The following is a 26,227-nucleotide window of genomic DNA, read 5'->3' on the forward strand; positions in this document are numbered from 1 at the left end:
AGAGAGAGCTGTCAATCACTGATAGGACCGCCTTATTGACTTCAAAGCCCAGAATGAGCAGAAATATAAACGGATCTTTTACCTCATTTACTGAATCTTTTCCCATAAAACTATCAATCTGCTCAGCTCCACCATCTATATCACATTCTCCCTGCTTCTCAAACAACATGTTCAACGTGACAGGTTCCCTTTAAAGAAAAACTGTAAATTTGGCATTGTTGTAATTGTAATGACAGCACAATAAAGGACGTTTTCAGAGCACAACGAACACCATCAAAACAAAAACCAAAATAACTATGCGGATTTCAGTTTTTTTTTTATTTATTTTTTATTTTATTACACAACAAATAATTATTTTCCATTTTTCAATATATGATATAGTAAACAGTGATGGCCAGTTCGTAGTGTTCGCCCGCGAACACATGCGATCTGCCATCTTAACTGACAAGTCCAGCGAGGCACAGGTAAGTCCTTACCTGTGCGCGAGCCGGTCTGAAACAAATGCGGTCTCCAGGAGCAGGCAGTTCCGAGAACGGCCCCCGGATGCTGTTCTTGGAATTGCTTGCTCCCGAAGACCGCATTTCATTTCAGACCGGCTCGCGCACAGGCACAGCTAAGGACTTACCTGTGCCTCGCCGGACTTGTCAGTTAAGATGGCAGATTGCATGTGTTCGCTGGCGAACACTGCGAACTGGCCATCACTAATTGTAAATGACATATACAACTTCTCCCACACTTTTCGTCACATGAAAAAGTAAGAAAGTTAGGCTTGTTACACACTTGCGTTTGCCAATCCGGCAGTCCTGTTCCAGCCTGCTAGATCCGGCATTGCCGTCCGGCCCCACTGACTATAATGGGGTCTGGCGGTGATCTGCCCAAGATCCAGCAAATATGCCTAGAAATGGCCAGACAAATACCGCTGCGCGAAGCAGTTTTTCTCCAGCTGGTTCCTGCCATTCTATGCCAGAACAGCCTGACGACAGTGTGAAACAGGCCTTATGACTTTTTGGGAAGATCACTTACTTGGCCAGGTTGTAAGCTTGTCTTTGGAGTTGTAGGGTGTGGTTTACAGCTCTCTGTACTTGATCTTCAGCATCACCAGTCAAGTTATCTATTCGTTCTTGAAGACCATTATGAGCGCCATCTATTTCAGCGTGATGACCAGACAGATTCTATGTAGAAAAATGACACAGTGTCACCAAGTCAGTAGTCTCTAGTGAGCGGCACCGTCGGTACTGCTGTAGATTAGAGAAGACTCCCATCCTCCAACTGGATTGTTGGTATTGGCTGCTTTATCGCTATTCACGAGAAGGTACACCTACAGTATATACACCGGGGGTCCTTCACAAAGGTTGTGCAACCGTTTCCTAACATACAAAAAGTTACAAACGACTGAGCAAACGCAAGTTATGCAAAAATATTGTGACTTTTTGCTTTCTCTGTTCCTTTCGCCACTTTTTAAGCGGAGGGTGAGGCCACCGCGTCCTGACACATTTAATGTTATTTATACCATTAAACTGGTGTCGATTATAACTGAAATCTACCGCAATTCCTAGATAGAGTAAATTTCCGTTTCAGGAGCACAGACATCAGAGAGTCAACACATTTTTTTATAAGGCCGGTACCTCTTAATAATTTGATAATTTTCTATGCCAGAAGGCTTTTTATTAAAACTGGCATGTGAAATGCCAGTCTTTAGTAAATGAGCTCCACTTTTTCATAGGAGTCTGAAAGTCTCCCATTGCCCTTATCCCCCTTGCTTTACACTACAGCTCACTCTGTCTATTCAGGTCGACTGTTTGTGTAAGCTTCATATCAGGCTTTCAAAGTACAGAGTGCTTATTACCCTTACAACTAAGGCTACTTTTACACCTGCGTTCGGTGCAGATCCGTCCTGTATCTGCACAGACTGATCCGCACCGATAATGCAAACGCTTGTATCCGTTCAGAACAGATCCGCTTGCATTATTCTTTAAAAAAAAAGTCTAAGTCAAAACAGATCCGTCCTGACTTACATTGAAAGTCAATGGGGGACGGATTCATTTTCAATTGCACCATATTGTCAGTAAAAACGGATCCGTCCCCATTGACTTACATTGTAAGTCAGGATGGATCCGTTTGGCTCTGCATCGTCAGGCGGACACCAAAACACTGCAAGCTGCGTTTTGGTGTCCGCCTCAAAAGCGGAACGGAGACCAAATGCAACCAAACTGATGCATTCTGAGCGGATCCTTATCCATTCAGAATGCATTGGGGCTGAACTGTTTCGTTTTGGACCGCTTGTGAGATCCCTGAAACGGATCTCTCAAACGGAAAGCCAAAATGTGAGTGTAAAAGTAGCCTAAAATGGAATGATTATGAACTACTACTAAACCAACAGTTAGGATATATATATATACAGACGTGGACAAAATTGTTGGTACCCTTTGGTCAATGAAAGAAAAAGTCACAATGGTCACAGAAATAACTTTAATCTGACAAAAGTAATAATAAATTAAAATTCTATAAATGTTAACCAATGAAAGTCAGACATTGTTTTTCAACCATGCTTCAACAGAATTATGTAAAAAAATAAACTCATGAAACAGGCATGGACAAAAATGATGGTACCCCTAACTTAATATTTTGTTGCGCAACCTTTTGAGGCAATCACTGCAATCAAACGCTTCCTGTAACTGTCAATGAGACATCTGCACCTCTCAGCAGGTATTTTGGCCCACTCCTCATGAGCAAACTGCTCCAGTTGTGTCCGGTTTGAAGGGTGCCTTTTCCAGACTGCATGTTTCAGCTCCTTCCAAAGATGCTCAATAGGATTGAGGTCAGGGCTCATAGAAGGCCACTTTAGAATAGTCCAATTTTTTCCTCTTAGCCATTCTTGGGTGTTTTTAGCGGTGTGTTTTGGGTCATTGTCCTGTTGCAAGACCCATGACCTGCGACTGAGACCAAGCTTTCTGACACTGGCTAGTACATTTCTCTCTAGAATTCCTTGATAGTCTTGAGATTTCATTGTACCCTGCACAGATTCAAGACACCCTGTGCCAGACGCAGCAAAGCAGCCCCAGAACATAACAGAGCCTCCTCCATGTTTCACAGTAGGGACAGTGTTCTTTTCTTGATATGCTTCATTTTTTCGTCTGTGAACATACAGCTGATGTGCCTTGGCAAAAACTTCGATTTTTGTCTCATCTGTCCACAGGACATTCTCCCAGAAGCTTTGTGGCTTGTCAACATGTAGTTTGGCATATTCCAGTCTTGCTTTTTTATGATTCGTTTTCAACAATGGTGTCCTCCTTGGTCGTCTCCCATGTAGTCCACTTTGGCTCAAACAACGACGGATGGTGCGATCTGACACTGATGTTTCTTGAGCATGAAGTTCACCTTGAATCTCTTTAGAAGTCTTTCTAGGCTCTTTTGTTACCATTCGGATTATCCGTCTCTTAGATTTGTCATCAATTTTCCTCCTGCGGCCACGTCCAGGGAGGTTGGCTACAGTCCCATGGATCTTAAACTTATGAATAATATGTGCAACTGTACTCACAGGAACATCTAGTTGCTTGGAGATGGTCTTATAGCCTTTACCTTTAACATGCTTGTCTATAATTTTCTTTCTGATCTCTTGAGACAGCTCTTTCCTTTGCTTCCTCTGGTCCATGTCGAGTGTGGTACACACCATATCACCAAACAACACAGTGATTACCTGGAGCCATATATATAGGCCCAATGGCTGATTACAAGGTTGTAGACACCTGTGATGCTAATTAGTGGACACACCTTGAATTAACATGTCCCTTTGGTCACATTATGTTCTGTGTTTTCTAGGGGTACCATCATTTTTGTCCATGCCTGTTTCATGAGTTTATTTTTTTACATAATTCTGTTGAAGCATGGTTGAAAAACAATGTCTGACTTTCATTGGTTAACATTTATAGAATTTTAATTTATTATTACTTTTGTCAGATTAAAGTTATTTCTGTGACCATTGTGACTTTTTCTTTCATTGACCAAAGGGTACCAACAATTTTGTCCACGTCTGTATATATATATATATATATAATGAACACAAAGGTCAGCATACCATACCATATAGAGTATTTTTGTATGAAAAATGCAAGGAAGAGCATAAAATAGATTCCTGCAGTGAAGATAATTGCAAAAAAGGGTTGGATCTCATTACAGAACTCCTGCATTTTCACACTAAATATCATGGCATTAAAATAGCATTATCTTCATTTGCATTTCCCAGAACAGGTAGAGCTTTCTATTCCTAGCACAATTACTGACATTATGCATGGCATTTTCATTTGAGTCAGTGAAATTGCTATACCTTGATCAAATCAGTAATGCCTGCGACGATCTCGTGAGTGTCATTCAATGTCTTTCTGGCCTCAGTTATTGTGTTGCTGGCAGATGCTGCGGCTTTGTTCACGTTCGCTGTCTGGGACTAATAAAAAGGAAACTGTCAGTAAAAGTATAGAAGATATGATAACACACACTGCTGCTGATTTCTTTCCAACATGTGAAAACGGCAAGGATTGACAGGGTCCAGATTATAAATAGGACGAGTGAGGCAATAAGAATCATGTCAATCCCGTTACTGAAATAATTACACATAAGATGGCAATGATTTAACATAGAAAACATAGTCTAAGGGCTCTTTCACACGAGCGGATGCCGTGCGTGACATCCGCTGCGTGAATGACAGCCAAGACCCGATGCAGACTGCAGAGACACGGAGCAGTAACATGATTGATAATGCTCCGTGCCTCTCTGTGATCTTTTTACTACGAAATAATAGTGACAACTTTATCTAACTGTGATTTCGTAGTAAAGAGATCACATAGAGGCAAAGAGCATTATCAATCATGTTACTGCTCCGTGTCTCTGCTGTCCGGAGCGGGGCTTGGCTGTCATTCACGGAGCGGATGTCACGCACGGCATCCGCTCGTGTGAAACAGCCCTAACAGCATCTATATTAAACATATATGAAGTTGAAACCCTCTAATATAGTATGGTAAGCTTTTTTTTTTTTTTTTTTAGATAGGTCTCTACTCATTTATTTTATCTCTGCATGTATTTTGTTACCACCTGCTCCAACTATTCACTGTACAGTACTAAAAGTGTGACTGTCATTCTTTTTTCTTGTAATGTATAGGGGCAGTGATACTGACCATTTATGTAATATACTTTCATTACTGAAATCGTACATTTATAGTAGAAAAATAGCACTAAAGTGGCCCATTTTGTGCCTATGCAACGCTCCCTGTCTTCTGTTTACTGAACTGTGAGGACGCGCTCCACACTGACTGCTGCTGCCCTGACTGCCTTTTTCCACATATATATATAAAATACATTATCTATCTATCTATAGAAAAATCTATCTCATATCTAGCTATCATTCTCAAACTGTATCTTTTATCTCTCATATCTATCTATCTATCTATCTATCTATCTATCTATCTATCTATCCCTCTATATCTATCTATCTGTCTGTCTGTCTATCTATCATCTATCTATCTCTTATCTATCTATTATCTCATATCTATCTATCTATCTATCCCTCTATATCTATCTATCTATCTATCTATCTATCTATCTATCTATCTATCTATCTATCTATCATCTTATATCTATTATAAATCTATCTATATATCTATCTCCTATCTATCTTTCTCTCTATCAAGGGCCTCATGCACATGACGGACAGAATTCCACATGGCTCTGTACGGTGGAGTGGTGTGGATCTTCCATGTTCTGCTATACAGGTCCTTCTAAAAAAATTAGCATATTGTGATAAAGTTCATTATTTTCTGTAATGTACTGATAAACATTAGACTTTCATATATTTTAGATTCATTACACACAACTGAAGTAGTTCAAGCCTTTTATTGTTTTAATATTGATGATTTTGGCATACAGCTCATGAAAAACCCAAATTCCTATCTCAAAAAATTAGCATATCATGAAAAGGTTCTCTAAACGAGCTATTAACCTAATCATCTGAATCAACTAATTAACTCTAAACACCTGCAAAAGATTCCTGAGGCTTTTAAAAACTCCCAGCCTGGTTCATTACTCAAAACCGCAATCATGGGTAAGACTGCCGACCTGACTGCTGTCCAGAAGGCCATCATTGACACCTTCAAGCAAGAGGGTAAGACACAGAAAGAAATTTCTGAACGAATAGGCTGTTCCCAGAGTGCTGTATCAAGGCACGTCAGTGGGAAGTCTGTGTGGGAAAAAGTGTGGCAGAAAACGCTGCACAAGAGGTGACCGGACCCTGAGGAAGATTGTGGAGAAGGACCGATTCCAGACCTTGGGGGACCTGCGGAAGCAGTGGACTGAGTCTGGAGTAGAAACATCCAGAGCCACCGTGTACAGGCGTGTGCAGGAAATGGGCTACAGGTGCCGCATTCCCCAGGTCAAGCCACTTTTGAACCAGAAACAGTGGCAGAAGCGCCTGACCTGGGCTACAGAGAAGCAGCACTGGACTGTTGCTCAGTGGTCCAAAGTACTTTTTTCGGATGAAAGCAAACTTTGCATGTCATTCGGAAATCAAGGTGCCAGAGTCTGGAGGAAGACTGGGGAGAGGGAAATGCCAAAATGCCTGAAGTCCAGTGTCAAGTACCCACAGTCAGTGATGGTCTGGGGTGCCATGTCAGCTGCTGGTGTTGGTCCACTGTGTTTTATCAAGGGCAGGGTCAATGCAGCTAGCTATCAGGAGATTTTGGAGCACTTCATGCTTCCATCTGCTGAAAAGCTTTATGGAGATGAAGATTTCATTTTTCAGCACGACCTGGCACCTGCTCACAGTGCCAAAACCACTGGTAAATGGTTTACTGACCATGGTATTACTGTGCTCAATTGGCCTGCCAACTCTCCTGACCTGAACCCCATAGAGAATCTGTGGGATATTGGGAAGAGAAAGTTGAGAGACGCAAGACCCAACACTCTGGATGAGCTTAAGGCCGCTATCAAAGCATCCTGGGCCTCCATAACTCCTCAGCAGTGCCACAGGCTGATTGCCTCCATGCCACGCCGCATTGAAGCAGTCATTTCTGCAAAAGGATTCCCGACCAAGTATTGAGTGCATAACTGAACATAATTATTTGAAGGTTGACTTTTTTTGTATTAAAAACACTTTTCTTTTATTGGTCGGATGAAATATGCTAATTTTTTTAGATAGGAATTTGGGGTTTTCATGAGCTGTATGCCAAAATCATCAATATTAAAACAATAAAAGGCTTGAACTACTTCAGTTGTGTGTAATGAATCTAAAATATATCAAAGTCTAATGTTTATCAGTACATTACAGAAAATAATGAACTTTATCACAATATGCTAATTTTTTTAGAAGGACCTGTATAATGTGCTGTTGGTGCTTATAGGGCAGAACAAGTCTCTTCTTACAGCATCCAATGGAATTGGAATGAGAGAAAAACACCTAATCATTGTTTGTGGCAGCAGATCACACTTTCTAGACAGCCCCCAGCTGCACAGAAACAATGAATCTATATAGGAATGAGCTATGGCCCTAGCGAGCACTTGTCCCCATACAGTGAAGGGGATCGCTGCATGAAAATGCAGCCTTCACCTCCACTGACGAGCAGATAGTTGTCAGGAAGGACTGTTTCCTTCCTGACAATCGCCTGCTTCATCAGGCCATGTAAACTAGCCTTAAAGTGGCAAGCCTTTTAAATGATTGCTGATATTGAAATATTACCATACGGTATGCTGGCTAAGGGTACTTTCACACTTGCGGCAGGACGGATCCGACAGGCTGTTCACCATGTCGGATCCGTCCTGCGGCTATTTCGCTGTGCCCGCGGACCGCCGCTCTGTCCCCATTGACTACAATGGGGACGGGGGCGGAGCTCCGGCGCAGCACGGCGCTGCACGGAGAAAGGCCGCCGGACTAAAATTACTGCATGTCAGGCTTTTTAGTCCGGCGGCTTTCTCCGTGCACTGCCGTGCTGCGCCGGAGCTCCGCCCCCGTCCCCATTGTAGTCAATGGGGACGGAGCGGCGGTCCGCGGGCACGGCGAAATAGCCGCAGGACGGATCCGACATGGTGAACAGCCTGTCGGATCCGTCCTGCCGCTAGTATGAAACTAGCCTTAGCATATTATATGGTTATATTTGGTAACAAAGTTTTCTTTGAAAGCAAAGGTTGCTTTTACTGCTCAGGGGTTTTGTCATAAAAATAGTCTATATTTTTCAAACCAGCACAATGATCTGAATACTTTTGTAATTGCATGTAATTAATAATTTAGTATAGCCAGTGAGCTTTTCAATACAATGTATTTGTTTATTTCCACCTGCTGTTTGTGCTTTTCCTTATTTCTCTGTAAATGCTGAGTTGGATGCAAATGCTCAGGTCTATACTTTATCTTCCACCAGCAGTGTGACAGTTAAATGGAGAGAGCTGCAGCAGAAAGGACATGACCCCTGAGCTTTGATAGGGAGAGAGCTGCAGCAGAAAGCACATGCCCCCTGAGCTGCAATAGGGAGAGAGCTGCAGCAGAAAGGACATGCCCCCTGAGCTGCGATAGGGAGAGAGCTGCAGCAGAAAGGACATGCCCCCTGAGCTGCGATAGGGAGAGAGCTGCAGCAGAAAGCACATGCCCCCTGAGCTGCGATAGGGAGAGAGCTGCAGCAGAAAGCACATGCCCCCTGAGCTGCGATAGGGAGAGAGCTGCAGCAGAAAGCACATGCCCCCTGAGCTGCGATAGGGAGAGAGCTGCAGCAGAATGGACAAACCCCCTGGGCTGCGATAGGGAGAGAGCTGCAGCAGAATGGACAAACCCCCTGGGCTGCCAGCTTGAAATAAATCTACCACTGCATTTGGAGCAATGAATGTGGAGATCTCTGGACCCATGTGAGGTACAGAGCTGGTTCTAGCTTTGTTAGAAAGAGGTTGTCATGTACTGTATGATGTCTGATTTTAATTTTTTTACATTGGTCAGGGGATAACCCCTTTAACATAATTTTTTTATTTTTATTTTTTAGTAGCAAATTCTGTAAAAGATGCCAGGATGCAGTCCATTTCAATATTTTTTTTTTTGCCACAGTGATAGACACCATGAAAGAAACACAATGAAACCACTTTATAGTGAATGGGTTCTGTCATGTAGCAAATCCATCACTGCCGTCAATTGTTCTGCTGATGGTATCAACTGTATTTTCATCTTTTTTTTTTCCACCATGATAGCAGTTTTTATTTCATAAAGGAAACAGAAGTACTCTTACATCATGCATGTGTAGTCTGTCGCTGTTTTCCTCGTTTTTATCTGCAGTGTTCATTATGTCCTTGCGAGCTTCCTTTAAGGCGTCTTGAAGGTCGGCGAGCTTCTTATTGTGTTCAGTGAGAGGCTCCAGCACATAAGGGAACAGAGATAGAGTCTTGTTTTGCGTCTGCAGCCAGTCCTCCTGGACCTCTGTTAACACTGTAACATCAAGAGTCTGTCATTCACTCCCAATCTCTCATTCTTTATAAAGCAAGGAGTATGCTGCTCTGGAAACACTAGCATGTATGGGACGTATGGGACGTATACGACGTATGGGACGTATGTCCCGGGGGAAAATGACAAGATGGATGTTTAAGCATATTGCTTTTTAAGTTCTGAATAGCAGCAGGGACTATAAATTAACATTAAATCCATGAAATTACTCACAGTAATATGCATTTTGTGTCTCGTCCAGAGCTTGCTTCCTTTGTAAATCAAAGTTTAGTAGTGAAAGGTCCTTGAGCATTTGTTCTGCTTCCTTCATGGTCTTAACACGATCAGATGGACTGACCTCTCCTAGTAAGGATTCATAATGCTGGAATTTTGCTATTGTTTCTGTGGAAAAAAATGTAGCTCGTTAATAATGTAAAATAAAGTGACTGTGCGTCTCCATGGTTACAGACTACGAGCACACATTGTGTAGTCTGATCCTGACATCAGGTAATGTTAGAGCCCCAACACTTCCATAGTAGGAGGCAGCATAACGTCTGCTCTGTCTTCATACACGTTCACACAGTGTGCAGTCCGACATTCAGCATAAACCATTCCTGTCTTCCAAATAAGAGGACTGTTTTCTGTAGTCTAACTTGTTTATTGGTCAACAGGTTGCACTCTCTGCGCGGTGCGTGTGAGTGAGAGATTGTACATTTGATTCATTGTATGCGATTGGTTGGTAAAACAGATATGCCTTACAAGGATGGTGGAGTTTGAGAAGGAGATATGCATACTCTGTCTCCTGTCTCACATGCATACTCTGGCTCCTGTCTCACATGCATACTCTGTCTCCTGTCTCACATGTCTCCTGTCTCACATGCATACTCTGTCTCCTGTCTCACATGCATACTCTGTCTCCTGTCTCACATTCCTGCATGCCTGTCTCACATGTCTCCTGTCTCACATGCATACTCTGTCTCCTGTCTCATGTGCATACTCTGGCTCCTGTCTCCTGTCTCACATGCATACTCTGTCTCCTGTCTCACATGCCTGTCTCACATGCATACTCTGTCTCCTGTCTCACATGTCTCCTGTCTCACATGCATACTCTGTCTCCTGTCTCACATGTCTCCTGTCTTACATGCATACTCTGTCTCCTGTCTCACATGTCTCCTGTCTCACATGCATACTCTGTCTCCTGTCTCACATGCCTGTATGCCTGTCTCACATGCATACTCTGTCTCCTGTCTCACCTGCATACGCTGGCTCCTGTCTCCTGTCTCACATGCATACTCTGTCTCCTGTCTCACATGCATACTCTGTCTCCTGTCTCACATGCATACTCTGGCTCCTGTCTCACGTGCATACTCTGTCTCCTGTCTCACATGTCTCCTGTCTCACATGCATACTCTGTCTCCTGTCTCACATGTCTCCTGTCTCACATGCATACTCTGTCTCCTGTCTCACATGTCTCCTGTCTCACATGCATACTCTGTCTCCTGTCTCACATGCCTGCATGCCTGTCTCACATGCATACTCTGTCTCCTGTCTCACATGCCTGCATGCCTGTCTCACATGTCTCCTGTCTCACGTGCATACTCTGGCTCCTGTCTCCTGTCTCACATGCATACTCTGTCTCCTGTCTCACATGCCTGCATGCCTGTCTCACATGCATACTCTGTCTCCTGTCTCATGTGCATACTCTGGCTCCTGTCTCCTGTCTCACATGCATACTCTGTCTCCTGTCTCACATGCCTGTCTCACATGCATACTCTGTCTCCTGTCTCACATGTCTCCTGTCTCACATGCATACTCTGTCTCCTGTCTCACATGTCTCCTGTCTTACATGCATACTCTGTCTCCTGTCTCACATGTCTCCTGTCTCACATGCATACTCTGTCTCCTGTCTCACATGCCTGTATGCCTGTCTCACATGCATACTCTGTCTCCTGTCTCACATGCATACTCTGTCTCCTGTCTCACATGCATACTCTGTCTCCTGTCTCACATGCCTGCATGCCTGTCTCACATGCATACTCTGTCTCCTGTCTCACATTCATACTCTGTCTCCTGTCTCACATGCCTGTCTCACATGCATACTCTGTCTCCTGTCTCACATGCCTGCATGCCTGTCTCACCTGCATACTCTGTCTCCTGTCTCACCTGCATACTCTGTCTCCTGTCTCACCTGCATACTCTGTCTCCTGTCTCCTGTCTCACATGCATACTCTGTCTCCTGTCTCACATGCATACTCTGTCTCCTGTCTCACATGCCTGCATGCCTGTCTCACATGCATACTCTGTCTCCTGTCTTACATGCCTGCATGTGTCACAACCAGACAGCTGAGAAGCTCTGACAGAAGCCTTTCAGAACCTCCTCCTTGAGTTTTCTTTGTTGTGCTGTTCAGTTCCTCATCTCGTTAGCCTCTCTCAGCTGTCATGTAGTTGGACTGATTGCTTCCCTTTAAATTCCTCCCCATAATGCATTACTGGGCGGCTTATACTACTTCCTGGAGTGTGTGTACATGCTGATCCTGTTTTCCAGTCTGCTACAAAGTTAAGTGCTGAACATTTATCTGTTATTTTCTGTTTGCTGGATCCCAGGTGACCCTGACTCCCTCCGTGTCCGGTGTAGGGAGCCAGTGGTTGTGTCCCCTCACTATTGTAGGGGGTTCAGGGGTTATATAGTCGAGGTACGTGGATATGCAACCATCCACCTCCGGGATCTTTGCATAGGCTAAGCAGCCAGGGAAAGTCTCAGGTCTTGTGCAGGGGTCTCCCTTTTGGTTCCTTAGCTTTGGATCCAGTGAGTCATATATGCATGTTGCTTTGTCTTGTTTCCTGTACACCGTCCGTGACAGCATGCCTGTCTCATATGCATACTCTGTCTCCTGTCTTACATGCCTGCATGCCTGTCTCACATGCATACTCTGTCTCCTGTCTCCTGTCTCACATGCATACTCTGTCTCCTGTCTCACATGCATACTCTGTCTCCTGTCTCACATGCATACTCTGTCTCCTGTCTTACATGCCTGCATGCCTTTCTCACATGCATACTCTGTCTCCTGTCTCACCTGCATACGCTGGCTCCTGTCTCCTGTCTCACATGCATACTCTGTCTCCTGTCTCACATGCATACGCTGTCTCCTGTCTCACATGCATACTCTGTCTCCTGTCTCACCTGCATACTCTGTCTCCTGTCTCACCTGCATACTCTGGCTCCTGTCTCCTGTCTCACCTGCATACTCTGTCTCCTGTCTCACCTGCATACTCTGTCTCCTGTCTCACCTGCATACTCTGTCTCCTGTCTCCTGTCTCACATGCATACTCTGTCTCCTGTCTCACATGCATACCCTGTCTCCTGTCTCACATGCATACTCTGTCTCCTGTCTCACATGCATACTCTGTCTCCTGTCTCACATGCATACTCTGTCTCCTGTCTCACATGCATACTCTGTCTCCTGTCTCACATGCCTGCATGCCTGTCTCACATGCATACTCTGTCTCCTGTCTCACCTGTCTCCTGTCTCACATGCATACTCTGTCTCCTGTCTCACATGCCTGCATGCCTGTCTCACATGCATACTCTGTCTCCTGTCAAAAAATACACAGGCAGCTGGTACAGCATCTCAGCTATGTACAGAAAAAAAGATTCCAGATTTTGTATAAAGACCAATAGAAAAAAATGATTTTTAGCTCAAAATAAGTACAATGCAATAATAAAAAAATGCCCCCAAGGGTGTTCATAGCCTATTAAGCACCAGGGCCTAGTTACAACAGCTACTTCTATTGCTGTGCTAGATATGGCAAATTACTTGATTTATTTACAAAGTTACTTGAAGACTATGGGAGAGATTTACCAAAACTGATGTAAAGTAGAACTGGCTTAGTTGTCCAGAGCAACCAATCAGATTCCACCTTTCATTTTTCAGAGCTCTTTCGGAAAGCCAGTTTTCATTTACACCACTTTTTATAAATCTCCCTCTATGTCTATATAACCATTTACAGATGAACTTAGGTTTTATAAACGTATGTGTGATTTTCTGCTTAGAAGCACAGAGATTTGCATCATGTACATTAGTATGCAACGCGTCTACTGAGTTCCTCAGAAGGCACTTCTGACAGCAGTTAAGACATACAAAGAAGCTCTCAACCTTAATCACCAAATCAACAGCTGGTCTCTATAAATTTGCAGCACTGGATAATGAACAGCGAAGCGGAAAGTGTTTGACTATTGTGCCAGTGACGTTATCTACATTATTTATCGGCAGGACCGTAAAAATGCATGAATGTGATTATCGCTTTTTTCTTTTTTAAATGGAAAATCAGCGTTTCCTGATCAGATTAAATGCAGTATAAATGACATCCTGGTGGAGATAACGGACGCTGTCATTTATGGGACACATTGTGACTCGGAGGACAGCGGCGTTAAGAATCAACGGCATGGACAGGACCAATTCCAAGTCTATTTTTTATTAAGGCATATGGGACATTTAGTGGGCCTTGCCTTAGGTTTTAAAGGGGTCATTCAGCCAGTTAAAATTATTTGAAAACTTCTTAGAACCTGGGCAGCATTGGCATGCGATGATAAGGATTTGTGGTTATTGTCCCTTGAAACGTCAATTTCCATTATTTTGCATTGAGTACTTTAATAAATGTATATGATGTTTTGCCAATGGCCTTTTCATTTAAAGGGGTGTACCATTTTCATCAAATAGATGGTACTTTTATATAATGAAAACTTTCCTAAATTTTCCATTATATGATCTGTACCAATTTTCAAGATGTACAGGTACAGTACAGTTATCAGAGATTTTTATGTAACAAGTAGTGATGATTGATCTTGCTCGGCCGAACACTAGTTCGGCTCGAGCATCTCGATGCTCGGCACATGGCGGTATTCGGCCAAATACTGCATGTGCTCGAGCACAATGCTTGAGTCCCCTCCCCGCTTGTTTCTTGGCTGCTATGCAGCCAATAAACGTGCAGGTAAGTTCTGCCCTCACTGTAATGCCGTAGCCTCGTTGGCTGTTGGCATTAAAGTGATTGGCTGGCCGGAACGCGTCATCGGTGCTATATAGCATCTGATGACACATGCTCGGCTCCTTCTTAGTCAGGGAGAGCTGTGCTGAGGAAGAGACAGACTGTGTAGGGAGTGAGTTAAGAATATTTTTACCAACAAAACTTTTCAGAGACCCAAAAGTCCTTTTAAGAGCTATTGTGTGTGGCAGCAGCAATCTATAGTTTTAGTGCAACCTGTGCTAAATTGCTAAAACTTTACAGACCCAAAAGTCTATTGTGTGTGGCAGCAATATCTAATTTTAGCTCATCCCGTGCTAAATAGCATACAATAGTTAGGCAGCAGCGGACAGTGACATTAGCTGCGCCACATCTCCAGTGTAAAGTGTGCGCATCAAAAAATATCTGTGACATACAGGTCCTTCTAAAAAAATTAGCATATTGTGATAAAGTTCATTATTTTCTGTAATGTACTGATAAACATTAGACTTTCATATATTTTTGATTCATTACACACAACTGAAGTAGTTCAAGCCTTTTATTGTTTTAATATTGATGATTTTGGCATACAGCTCATGAAAACCCAAAATTCCTATCTAAAAAAATTAGCATATCATGAAAAGGTTCTCTAAACGAGCTATTAACCTAATCATCTGAATCAACTAATTAACTCTAAACACCTGCAAAAGATTCCTGAGGCTTTTAAAAACTCCCAGCCTGGTTCATTACTCAAAACCGCAATCATGGGTAAGACTGCCGACTGCCGACCTGACTGCTGTCCAGAAGGCCATCATTGACACCCTCAAGCAGGAGGGTAAGACACAGAAAGAAATACGAATAGGCTGTTCCCAGAGTGCTGTATCAAGGCACCTCAGTGGGAAGTCTGTGGGAAGGAAAAAGTGTGGCAGAAAACGCTGCACAACGAGAAGAGGTGACCGGACCCTGAGGAAGATTGTGGAGAAGGACTGATTCCAGACCTTGGGGGACCTGCGGAAGCAGTGGACTGAGTCTGGAGTAGAAACATCCAGAGCCACCGTGTACAGGCGTGTGCAGGAAATGGGCTACAGGTGGCGCATTCCCCAGAAACAGCGGCAGACGTGCCTGACCTGGGCTACAGAGAAGCAGCACTGGACTGTTGCTCAGTGGTCCAAAGTACTTTTTTCGGATGAAAGCAAATTTTGCATGTCATTCGGAAATCAAGGTGCCAGAGTCTGGAGGAAGACTGGGGAGAGGGAAATGCCAAAATGCCTGAAGTCCAGTGTCAAGTGCCCACAGTCAGTGATGGTCTGGGGTGCCATGTCAGCTGCTGGTGTTGGTCCACTGTGTTTTATCAAGGGCAGGGTCAATGCAGCTAGCTATCAGGAGATTTTGGAGCACTTCATGCTTCCATCTGCTGAAAAGCTTTATGGAGATGAAGATTTCATTTTTCAGCACGACCTGGCACCTGCTCACAGTGCCAAAACCACTGGTAAATGGTTTACTGACCATGGTATTACTGTGCTCAATTGGCCTGCCAACTCTCCTGACCTGAACCCCATAGAGAATCTGTGGGATATTGGGAAGAGAAAGTTGAGAGACGCAAGACCCAACACTCTGGATGAGCTTAAGGCTGCTATCGAAGCATCCTGGGCCTCCATAACACCTCAGCAGTGCCACAGGCTGATTGCCTCCATGCCACGCCGCATTGAAGCAGTCATTTCTGCAAAAGGATTCCCAACCAAGTATTGAGTGCATAACTGAACATAATTATTTGAAGGTTGACTTTTTTTGTATTAAAAACACTTTTCTTTTATTGGTCGGATGAAATATGCTAATTTTTTTAGATAGGAATTTGGGGTTTTCATGAGCTGTATGCCAAAATCATCAATATTAAAACAATAAAAGGCTTGAACTACTTCAGTTGTGTGTAATGAATCTAAAATATATGAAAGTCTAATGTTTATCAGTACATTACAGAAAATAATGAACTTTATCACAATATGCTAATTTTTTTAGAAGGACCTGTACAGTGTACTTTGTCAATAGACGGTGTCCGCTTTTGACAGTGACATAACCAGTGCCACATCTGCAGTGTAACGTGTGCGCTGAAAAAATGTATCTGTGACATACAGTGTACTTTTGTGCGTACATGCTACGGACAGAGACAGAGACATTACCGGTGGTACCTCTCTTGTATAACATTTCCTCATCCCAAATACCTGTGACATTCCCTGTAATTTTTCATTAGCCGCTGGTGATAGCATCGACATTGCCTGCTGGATATCTCCTGTGTGATGTTTGCACATCCCAAATACCTTTTTACATTTTGTTGCGCATACACTTCCAAATCCTACACTACTGTATGTGTGACAGACTTTCAATCATATATAACATTTAATATGAAGAAGGCGAGCGGTAAGGGACGTGGCAGTGGCCGTGAGGTTGATTGATGGTGCATTCAGAGGCCATGGCCCTGGGCGTGGTGAAACTGTGCCTGCTGCCAGAGCACAAGAAAAACAATCATCTACGATACCTAGCTTCATATCCCAGTTTTCTGGGCGGCGCAGGACACCACTCTTGAAGTCAGACCAGTGCGACCAGGTGGTCGGTTGGATTGCAGCAGATAATGCTTCCAGTCAGTTAAGCACCACTCTGTCTTCCACCAAGTCCAGTCTCAGTAGCCAAGAGTCTGCTCAACACAATCCTCACCCTGATCCTCCTTCCTCCCACCATGGAGAGTCTGGGCAAACAAGTGATCCCACACTCGGATATTCCGAAGAGCTCTTTTCTGCGCCTTTCCTTGTTTTGGCCCTCTCGCCATGCACGCTTGAATAGGGACAGATCTTGTGCCCTGATTCTCAAACTCTTGAGCATTCACAATCACAAGAAGATGACGGGGGGGGGGGGGGGGGGAAAGGCAATTACTGTTTATTGAGGTGGATTATGATGAGACACAGTTGCCAATAACTTAATGGCAATTACTGTCTCAAGAGATTGATGAAGAGGATGAGACACAGTTGGCAATCACTGAGGTAGTGGTTAGGTTAACAAGTAAGGAGGATGAGCAGAGTGAGAAAGTGGAATAGGAGATGGTGGATGATGAAGTCACTGACCCAACCTGGGAAGGTGGAAAGCCGATCGAGGACAGCAGTACAGAGGGGGAGGGATCTGCTACTCCTAAAATTTTTTCCTCTAAAATCAATTTTATCTTCTGTTTTGTGTGTATTATTGTCAGTATGTAAAAGTGGCGTACTACTCGGACAACATCGTTCCCAGCAGCTACCTGGGAGTCCAAGATGCATCCAGACATCCTCCCCATGCTGTACTTGAACCATTTTGGTGGTGTTTCCCATGAACCAGGCACCAGAGCAGGGGGTGCCTGGTTTAATGCTCGGGTTCTCTCATTGACTTTCATTATACTTGGGTGCTCGGTAGAGCACACGAGCATCCCGATGTGTTCTGCCAGAGCACCCGAGCACTTTGGTGCTCGACCAACACTACTAACAAGCTGAGCATCTTTGTGTCTCTACATTATCAGGGCAGACTTTTATGGAAGGTCATATTGAATGACAGCAAGCAGAGGTCTTGAAAATAATAAGGATTTAATACAAAAAGGATATTGTAAACTTGTATAACCTTTCATTATAAAATAATATGTACTGTATATGTAGAATCATTAATACTCTAACAAAGGCAACATATTGAAATGTGGCCATTGAATAGCACAAAGTACATTAATTCATTTTTCCTAGATGGGTCTCTCTTTGCATGAGTCAAATGAAGGTCATGTTAAAGGGAAGGTTGGACACTCTAATGAATGGCAATAGGAAAACAGAGAAAGTACAGTTTCTGGCCAAATACTTATTTTACTGTGTTAGATCTTCAGAAGCTTCCATATTACTCTCTAGGACAAGAATGCCAAACCTGCGGCCCTCCAGCTGTTGCAAAACTACAACTCCCAGCATGCCCAGACAGCCTACAGCTATCCGCCTACAGCAGGGCATGGTGGGAGTTGTAGATTTACAACAGCTGGAGGGCTGCAGGTTGATCATCCCTGCTCTAGGAGATCTCTAAGGTCTTCGAGGTTACATACCACTCCTGTAGACGTTAACGGTACAGCCACACAATGTGGTTGTGATACGGTCATGATGCAGTTAGGAAACGCATGCGGTTGGTCATGTGTTTAGGGTGTGTTTTTTGTCTGCCACTGTTGCTTGAAATGTTGAAAAACAATTGTTGCGAAATTTCCTGGTTCTTTATCATTCAGATTAATTTCAATACCTGTAATAAAACATTCTGCAAGCGGCTACTGAACTGTATATTTCATGCCATAAGCAGCAGGACATGTCTTATGTGCGGTCAGTCATACTTACCAACATTTGAATTGGTAAAATCGTGGCATATAAGCCCCACCCCAGGAACACCCTAAACCTACCCATAAACACCTGCTTGTGGGCAGTGTTTGTGTTAACCCCACCCATTTTTGGGCCAGGACAGCACAAATCTCCGATTTTCAGAGACAGTGGCAGGTGTAATAATAATATTAATAATAACATTTATTTTCATAGCGCCACCATATTCTGCAGCGCTTTACAAATTCATAGGGTTCATTCACAGGGCCCTGCTTGCAAGAGCTTACAATATATGAGGAACTGGGGGTGACACATAAGGTAGTTGATTGTGATAAGTAGGATTTGAGCCATTATCGAACTGACAGGAGTGGTGCCAGCCGATCTGCTTCGGGTTTGGGATGACAAGAGGATCAAGTTTAGGCCAGAGGAGTTGGTGGGGGAGAAGTTTAGTCTCGAAAAGTCATTTTAGGTAGCTTGAAAAGCCTGCCTGAAAAGATGTGTTTTAAAGGCACGTTTGAAGGTGGAGTAGTATTGAATTTAACCTAATATTCCGGGGCAGATTATTCTAGAGAGTAGTTGCAGCTCGAGAAAAGTCTTCAAGATGGCAGTGAGAGGTACGAATTATGGAGGTTATTAATCTTAGTTCGCTAAGAGAAGGGAGAGCATGAGTAGGGTGGTAGATGGAAATGAGGGAGGAGATATATGAAGGTGCAGCACTGTGGAGAGCTTTGTGGGTGAGGGTGAGAAGTTTGAACTGTATTCTGTGGTGGATGGTCAACCAGTGAAGTGACTGGCACGGACTAGTAGCATCAGTGTAGCGGTTGGATGGATAGATGAGCCTGGCTGCAGCATTTAGAACAGACTGAAGAGGGGAGAGTTTAGTGAGAGGGAGACCAATTAGTAATGCGTTGCAGTAGTCAAGACGAGAATGAATCAAGGCAACAACAAGAGTTTTTGCCATTTCCACGTAAGAAAAGGGAGGATTCTGGTGATACTCTTGATGTACAGAAGACAAGAGCGTGTAAGTGATTGAATATGGGGAACAAAGGAAAGATAAGAGTCAAATGTGGCCCCAAGACAGCGGGCATGTTGCACAGGAGTTATGATAGTGCTGCAGACCGAAATTGAACTATTAAGTTTAGGTGGGTTAGTAGATGGGGGAAAGACAAGAAGTTTAGTTTTTGAGAGGTTCAGTTTTAGATACAGAGAGGACATGATGTTAGAGACTGCTGCCAGACAATTACAGTACTTGTATTTTGGAATAAAGCAGGGGTGATGTCAGGGGATGAAGTGTATAGTTAGGTGTTGTCAGCATAGAGATGGTATCGAAAGCCAAATCTACTGATAGTCTGTCCGATGGGGGCTGTATAGACGGAGAAGAGTAGAGGACCTATTATAGAGTCCTGAGGAACACCAACATTAAGAGGAAGAGGAGAAGAAGAAGTTCCAGCGAATGATACACTAAAGGATAGGCCAGAGAGATAGGAAGAGACCCAAGAGAGAGCAGTGTCCTTAAGGCCAATTGAGTGAAGCATGGTGAGGAGGAGTTTATGGTCTATGGTATCAAACGATGCAGAGAGATCTAGCAGAATCAGTAGAGAATAGTCACCATTTCTTTTTGCGGTTAGGAGATCGTTAGACACTTTAGTAAGGGCAGTTTCTGTAGAGTGAAGAGGGCAAAAGGCAGATTGTAATGGGTCAAGAAGAGAGTTTGCAGAGAGATAAATTATTAAGCGAGAGTAGACAAGACGTTCAAGGAGTTTAGAGATGAAGGGGAGGCTAGAAACATGTAGGTAGTTAGCAGCACAGGTCGGGTCAAGAGATGGTTTCTTTAGTAGTGCGGTTATAATAGAGTGTTTGAAAGAGGAGGGAAAGATACCAGAAGAGAGAGAGAGAGAGAGGTTAAAAATTTTAGTTAGGTGAGTGATGACAGCCGGGGATAGGGACTGGAGGAGGTGTGATGGAATAGGATCACTGCTATAGGTCGTGGGTCGAGAAGAAGAGAGAAGCCTGGAGACTTCTTCCTCTGTTATAGGGTCAAAAGAGGAGAGAGAGCATGTGGAGGAATTGGAGGGATGAGGATTGAAATTATTTGGGGACTGGGAGATTATTTACTGCCAGATACTGCCAATCTTGTCTCTGAAGTAAGTGGCCATGCCATCAGCGCAGAGGTCAGTGACAGATTCTGGAACTTTAGGGCTTAGAAGGGAATGAAAAGTGTCAAAGAGTCGTTTTGGGTTATTTGAGAGTGAGGAGATGAGAGAGGTGAAGTACTTTTGTTTTACAATGTTGAGAGCCAAATTGTATGTTTTGAGCATAAATTTATCATGGAGGAAGTCTGATGATATTTGCGAATTTCTCCATAAGCATTCTGCACATCTGGAGCAGCGCTGGAGAAAACGTGTTTCAGGTGTTTGCCTGGGTTGCCGTGTTCTGTGTCGAGAGGGTCGGACTGATATTGGAGCAACTTCATCTAGGGTGGTTTTGAGGGTCTGGTTGTAATAGTTGGCAGCCAAGTCTGGACAGGGGAGGGAAGTGATTGGGGTAAGAGCTAGTTGTAGGGTGTTAATAAGTTGATGGCAGTTAATAGTGTGTAGGTTTCTGTAAGTGTGAAAAGTAGGATTGCCATGAGAAAGTGAGAGGTCTTTAAGATAAATGAAAGAAGATTGTTGTCAGAAAGTGGGAAGAATAAGTTACTAAAGTTTGCGACTGAGCAGTGACGGAAGAAGACTAGATCAAGTATATTGCCCTGTTCATGCATGGCAGAGGAAGTAAGTTGTGATAAGCCAAGGTAGAGAGGAGGTTAAAGAAAGAAAGTGAGTGGCTGATGGGGAGATATTGAAATCACCCATAATAAGAGTTGGTGTATATTAGAAACCTGTTTTCTCATTGACTTCTACTGGAGAATGAAATGCTGCAATTCCTAACTGCATCATGACTGCATCACAACCGCGCCATAAGCCGTACCCTAAAAGTTTTATTATACAAGTAAGATTTTCTAAAAAGAAATATGAAAGGAAAAAATCTGTAACTGATCAAAAATCATTTGTACTTTACCTTGGACGCCGTCTTCTATATCACTGACATGCTCTGCAGTCTTCTTTGCACGGTCCAGTGTTTCCATGGTTTTCTTGTGTATCCCCTGGCCTTTTATCTCTGCTAGCTTTGCCTACAAAATCGCCAATGTCAATAAAGGCTCACACTGTTATATTCAGTATGGATGTAAACTACTTCACATTCTGTTTTCTGTACAGCACATTCCACGTACAGCTGTTTGCATACTGCTCATACATGATTCCAAGGAAAGAGGTTAAAATATGTATATTCAATCCAAAACAGCAGAAATATCTGTTTATATGATTATATTTCATGAATGCTAATGATGGTAACGGGACTGTGGTCAGATAACAACAATGACAAAGATTTGTAATAGACTTTTCTCACAGGGACTCAATGCTCGGGGATAGTTGTGTGTTTTGGGCAGATCCCAGGGCAAGTCAATGTATGTCATATAGGCGCTCAATCCCAACACACACTAGGGTCAATGTTGTAGGAACCAATTTCCCTATTTTTGGAGTGTGGGAGGTAACTGGAGTACCCAGAGGAAACCCACGCAGATGTTGTCCCCGGTCAGATTTGAACCCAGGGTCCCAGCACACCAGTTATAACCACTGAGCTACTGTGCTACAAGATACAGTGCCTTGAAAGAGTATTCACCCCCATTGACTTTTTTTGTATTTTGGTACATTACAGTCTTAAGTTCAATGTTTTGTTAATCTGAATTTTACGTGATGGATTAACACAATAGTCTAAGTTGGTGAAGTGAAATGAGAAAAACATATAAATAAAACTATTGTTTAGAAATAGAAAACAGAAAATTGGCATGTGCGTATGTATTTACCCCCTTTGTTAGGAAGCCCATAAAAAGCTCTAGTGCAACCAATTACCTTCAGAAGTCACATAATTAGTGAAATGATGTCCACCTGTGTGCAATCTAAGTGTCACATGATCTGTCATTACATATACATACTTTTTTTTGAAAGGCCCCAGAGGCTGAAACACCTAAGCAAGAGGCATCACTAACCAAACACTGCCATGAAGACCAAGGAACTCTCCAAACAAGTTAGGGACATTGTTGTTGAGAAGTACAAGTCATGGTTAGGTTATAAAAAAATATCCAAATCTTTGATGATCCCCAGAAGCACTATCAAATTCATCATAATCAAATGGAAAGAACATGGCACAACAGCAAACCTGCCAAGAGACAGCCGCCCACCATAACTCATGAAACGGGCAAGGAGGGCATTAATCAGAGAGGCAGCACAAAGACCTAAGGTAACCCTGGAGGAGCCGCAGAGTTCCACATCAGAGACTGGAGTATCTGTACACAGGACAACAATAAGCCGTACGCTCTATAGAGTTGGGCTTTATGGCAGAGTGAACAGAAGAAAGCCATTACTTTCAGCTAAAAACAAAGGCACGTTGTGAGTTTGCAAAAAGGCATGTGGGAGACTCCTAAAATGTATGGAGGAAGGTGCTCTGGTCTGATGAGAATAAAATTGAACTTTTCGGCCATCAAAGAAAACTATGGCGCAAACCCAACACATCACATCACCCAAAGGACACTGTCCCCACAGTGAAACATAGTGGTGGCAGCACTATGCTGTGGGGATGTTTTTCAGCAGCCGGGACTGGAAAATTGGTCATAGTTGAGGGAAAGATGGATAGTGCTAAATACAGGGATATTCTTGAGCAAAATCTGTACCACTCTGTGTGTGATTTGAGGCTAGGACGGAGGTTTACCTTCCAACAGGACAATGACCACAAACACACTGCTAAAGCTACACTTGACTGGTTTAAGTGGAAACATGTAATTGTGTTGGAATGGCCTAATCAAAGCCCAGATCTCAACCCAATAGAAAATCTGAGGTCAGACTTAAAGATTGCTGTTCACAAGTTCAAACCATCCAACTTGAAGGAGCTGGAGCAGTTTTGGCAGGAGGAATGGGCAAAAATCCCAGTGGTAAGATGTGGCAAGCTCATAGAGACTTATCCAAAGCGACTTGGAGCTGTGATTTCCGCAAAAGGTGGCTCTACAAAGTATTGACTCTAGGGGGTGAATAGTTATGCACATTAAATGATGCAAATCCTCAAACAATCCATGTTAATTCCAGGTTGCGAGGCATCAAAATGCAAAAAAAAGTCAAGGGGGGTGTATACTTTTGCAAGGCACTGTATATGGAAACCAGACAGGAAAGATAATCCATCAACAACAAGCCTGAAAAGTTGTATGTTCAAACTAGCTTTGTTCTAGCCAGACTAAGGATATGTTCACACGCAGAACTATCACATGGATGTCAGTGTGAATTCTTTGGGAGATCTGTGTGAAATCCATGTGAAATATGTGCCCCATTGGAAATCTACATTGCCATACAAACGCCTGCAAAAATGTTTCCATGTGGATTTGAAATCCACATGAAGTGACCATAAAAAATGCAATGGACTGGCTGAGCGCAGATTTCCCCCACTTAGTGGAGCTAATCTGGGTGCACAATCCACAGCAGACGTCTAAGGTTCTGGCTCAGATTTCTGCTGTAGATGATTGATGGAGAAATTTGCCCTGTGTAGATACTCTAAGTGCTGAATTGGCTGTTGCGCATATGATTACTAACAATTCGACAAAATAAAATTTATCACAAGTGATTTTCTGTTGTAGTATAAGATGTAACTGGCCATGAAAGTTTATTGCTGTCCATACTCATTTAGACCCTGATACAATAAACAAATAAGATGAGTCCAGTATGGTCAAAAGCATATTAATCCAGGAAAGTCATACAGGAATAAGCAAATCTTAAATCAACCTCAAGATCAAGTTGTACTTTCACCAGGTTGCAAGTTACTTTAGGTAACATCACAGATATGAGAACCACAGCCTCCAAAAACCTAACAGTTCTAAAGTTAAAAGGTATCTCAAAATGTAAACCTCAGTGAGACATGAAGAGTCCTGGTTAGCATGGCCAGACTTGAGTGATGTTTCCCATATGAGCCTTCAACCTGGTCGAAGTTCAACTTGATCTTTAGGTTGATTGAAGATTTTCTGATCCTCATAGTATTTACCTGGGTTAACATCCTGTTGCACAAGACTGTGCTCATTTGTTACTTTGTTGGGGAGTTCTATGGTGGTGATGCATTAGCACAAATACCTTAACCTGATCCTCAGGTTGTTTTCTGATGTTTGATAATTGAACATTTGCAATGGCAAGCTACATGGTAGCTTATCTATTTGATCTCCAACCAGATTATGACTTCTTTAAAGAGTTGTCCCATTACAACAACATATCCCATATCCACAGGTTAGGGGATATGTCTGACCATTGGGTCGAACACTTAGCCCCTAATCTATGAATAGGGAATAAGTTGTTGTAATGGGGCAACCTCATTATGATATCATAACACCCTTATAGAGCTAATGCTCCAACTTTACTTCCATGTCTAACAATGACACTGTAAGTGAGGGTGTCGATATTGGCTGGAAAGTAAAATCTGTACTTACAGAAAAATTGCCCCATTTCGGCTTACAGCATGTGATGAGAAAGAATATGATAGAAAGTGTCTAGGGCATAAAAACATCCTTTTCAATCAGCTGCCCCAGCCTAACATCATAATAAATGTTCTCACGATACTAAAATTTCATCCACTACAAACACACAAACTATAAACCTATGTGAACTTTCACTAACCTTCTCTGCAAGCTTATTGACTTCTCCCTGAAGAATGTCTCCTTCGGTTTCAACATTATCAATCTGAAGATCTTCATACAATGAATTATTTTTCTTCTCTATTAGTTTTTCCTTTACATAATAAAACAACAGAATAACTATAATAACAGTTTGAGAACCCCACAATATCACACTGTAGTTATGGGGTTGTCATTTTGGACAATCTCTTTTAGTTAGAAAGGTTCCCCCCAACAATAAACTGATTACGGGATGTCCTGCTGCTGGGTCCCACAGTGATCATCATAGAATCTGGAGGAGAACCTGGCAACAAGTGTCCAAATGAATGCATAGTAGTACAGTGAGCTATAATTTCCATAACTTGTGCAGAAGCAGCTTAGCTTCATGTGCTATGCTATTCCCATCACCCATTTACTTGTAGAGGAGCTACAGAAGCATACCACAGCCTGTGCAGCTGTTTCCATAGTTCCAACCAGCTCTGACAGTGGCACCCAAGCAGGCCAGGGTCAGTGGTATGGGAGTGTTATAGACATAGGTACTGGTCCTAGAGGTGGGACCTGCTTCTACTATTTATGGAGTATCCTGTTTGAGATGCAAATTCTCCTTTAAATTGCTTCACTGTAGTGATGTGGGTGGAACATTCACATATGCTGACATTTGTTCCTGGTTAGATGTCCCTTTCCCTGTTTGAGAAGTTATAAGAA

At 43.0% G+C, this 26,227-nt stretch overlaps 1 protein-coding gene across 1 annotated transcript in view; it reads right to left on the reverse strand.

Annotated features, from left to right (window-relative positions):
* LAMA4 (laminin subunit alpha 4) overlaps positions 1-26,227 on the reverse strand; it is a 126,126-nt gene that overhangs the window by 42,042 nt on the left and 57,857 nt on the right. Inside the window, exons 10-15 of the mRNA XM_044290388.1 lie at positions 25,527-25,637; positions 21,844-21,955; positions 9,671-9,838; positions 9,246-9,442; positions 4,325-4,441; positions 1,024-1,172 (exon numbers count right to left, since the gene is read on the reverse strand). Of these exons, the coding sequence (XP_044146323.1) occupies positions 1,024-1,172; positions 4,325-4,441; positions 9,246-9,442; positions 9,671-9,838; positions 21,844-21,955; positions 25,527-25,637 (854 nt within the window). The remainder of the gene's footprint in view (positions 1-1,023; positions 1,173-4,324; positions 4,442-9,245; positions 9,443-9,670; positions 9,839-21,843; positions 21,956-25,526; positions 25,638-26,227) is intronic.

This window comes from Bufo gargarizans, chromosome 4 (assembly GCF_014858855.1).
Source record: "Bufo gargarizans isolate SCDJY-AF-19 chromosome 4, ASM1485885v1, whole genome shotgun sequence".
Taxonomy (NCBI): Eukaryota; Metazoa; Chordata; class Amphibia; order Anura; family Bufonidae; genus Bufo; species Bufo gargarizans.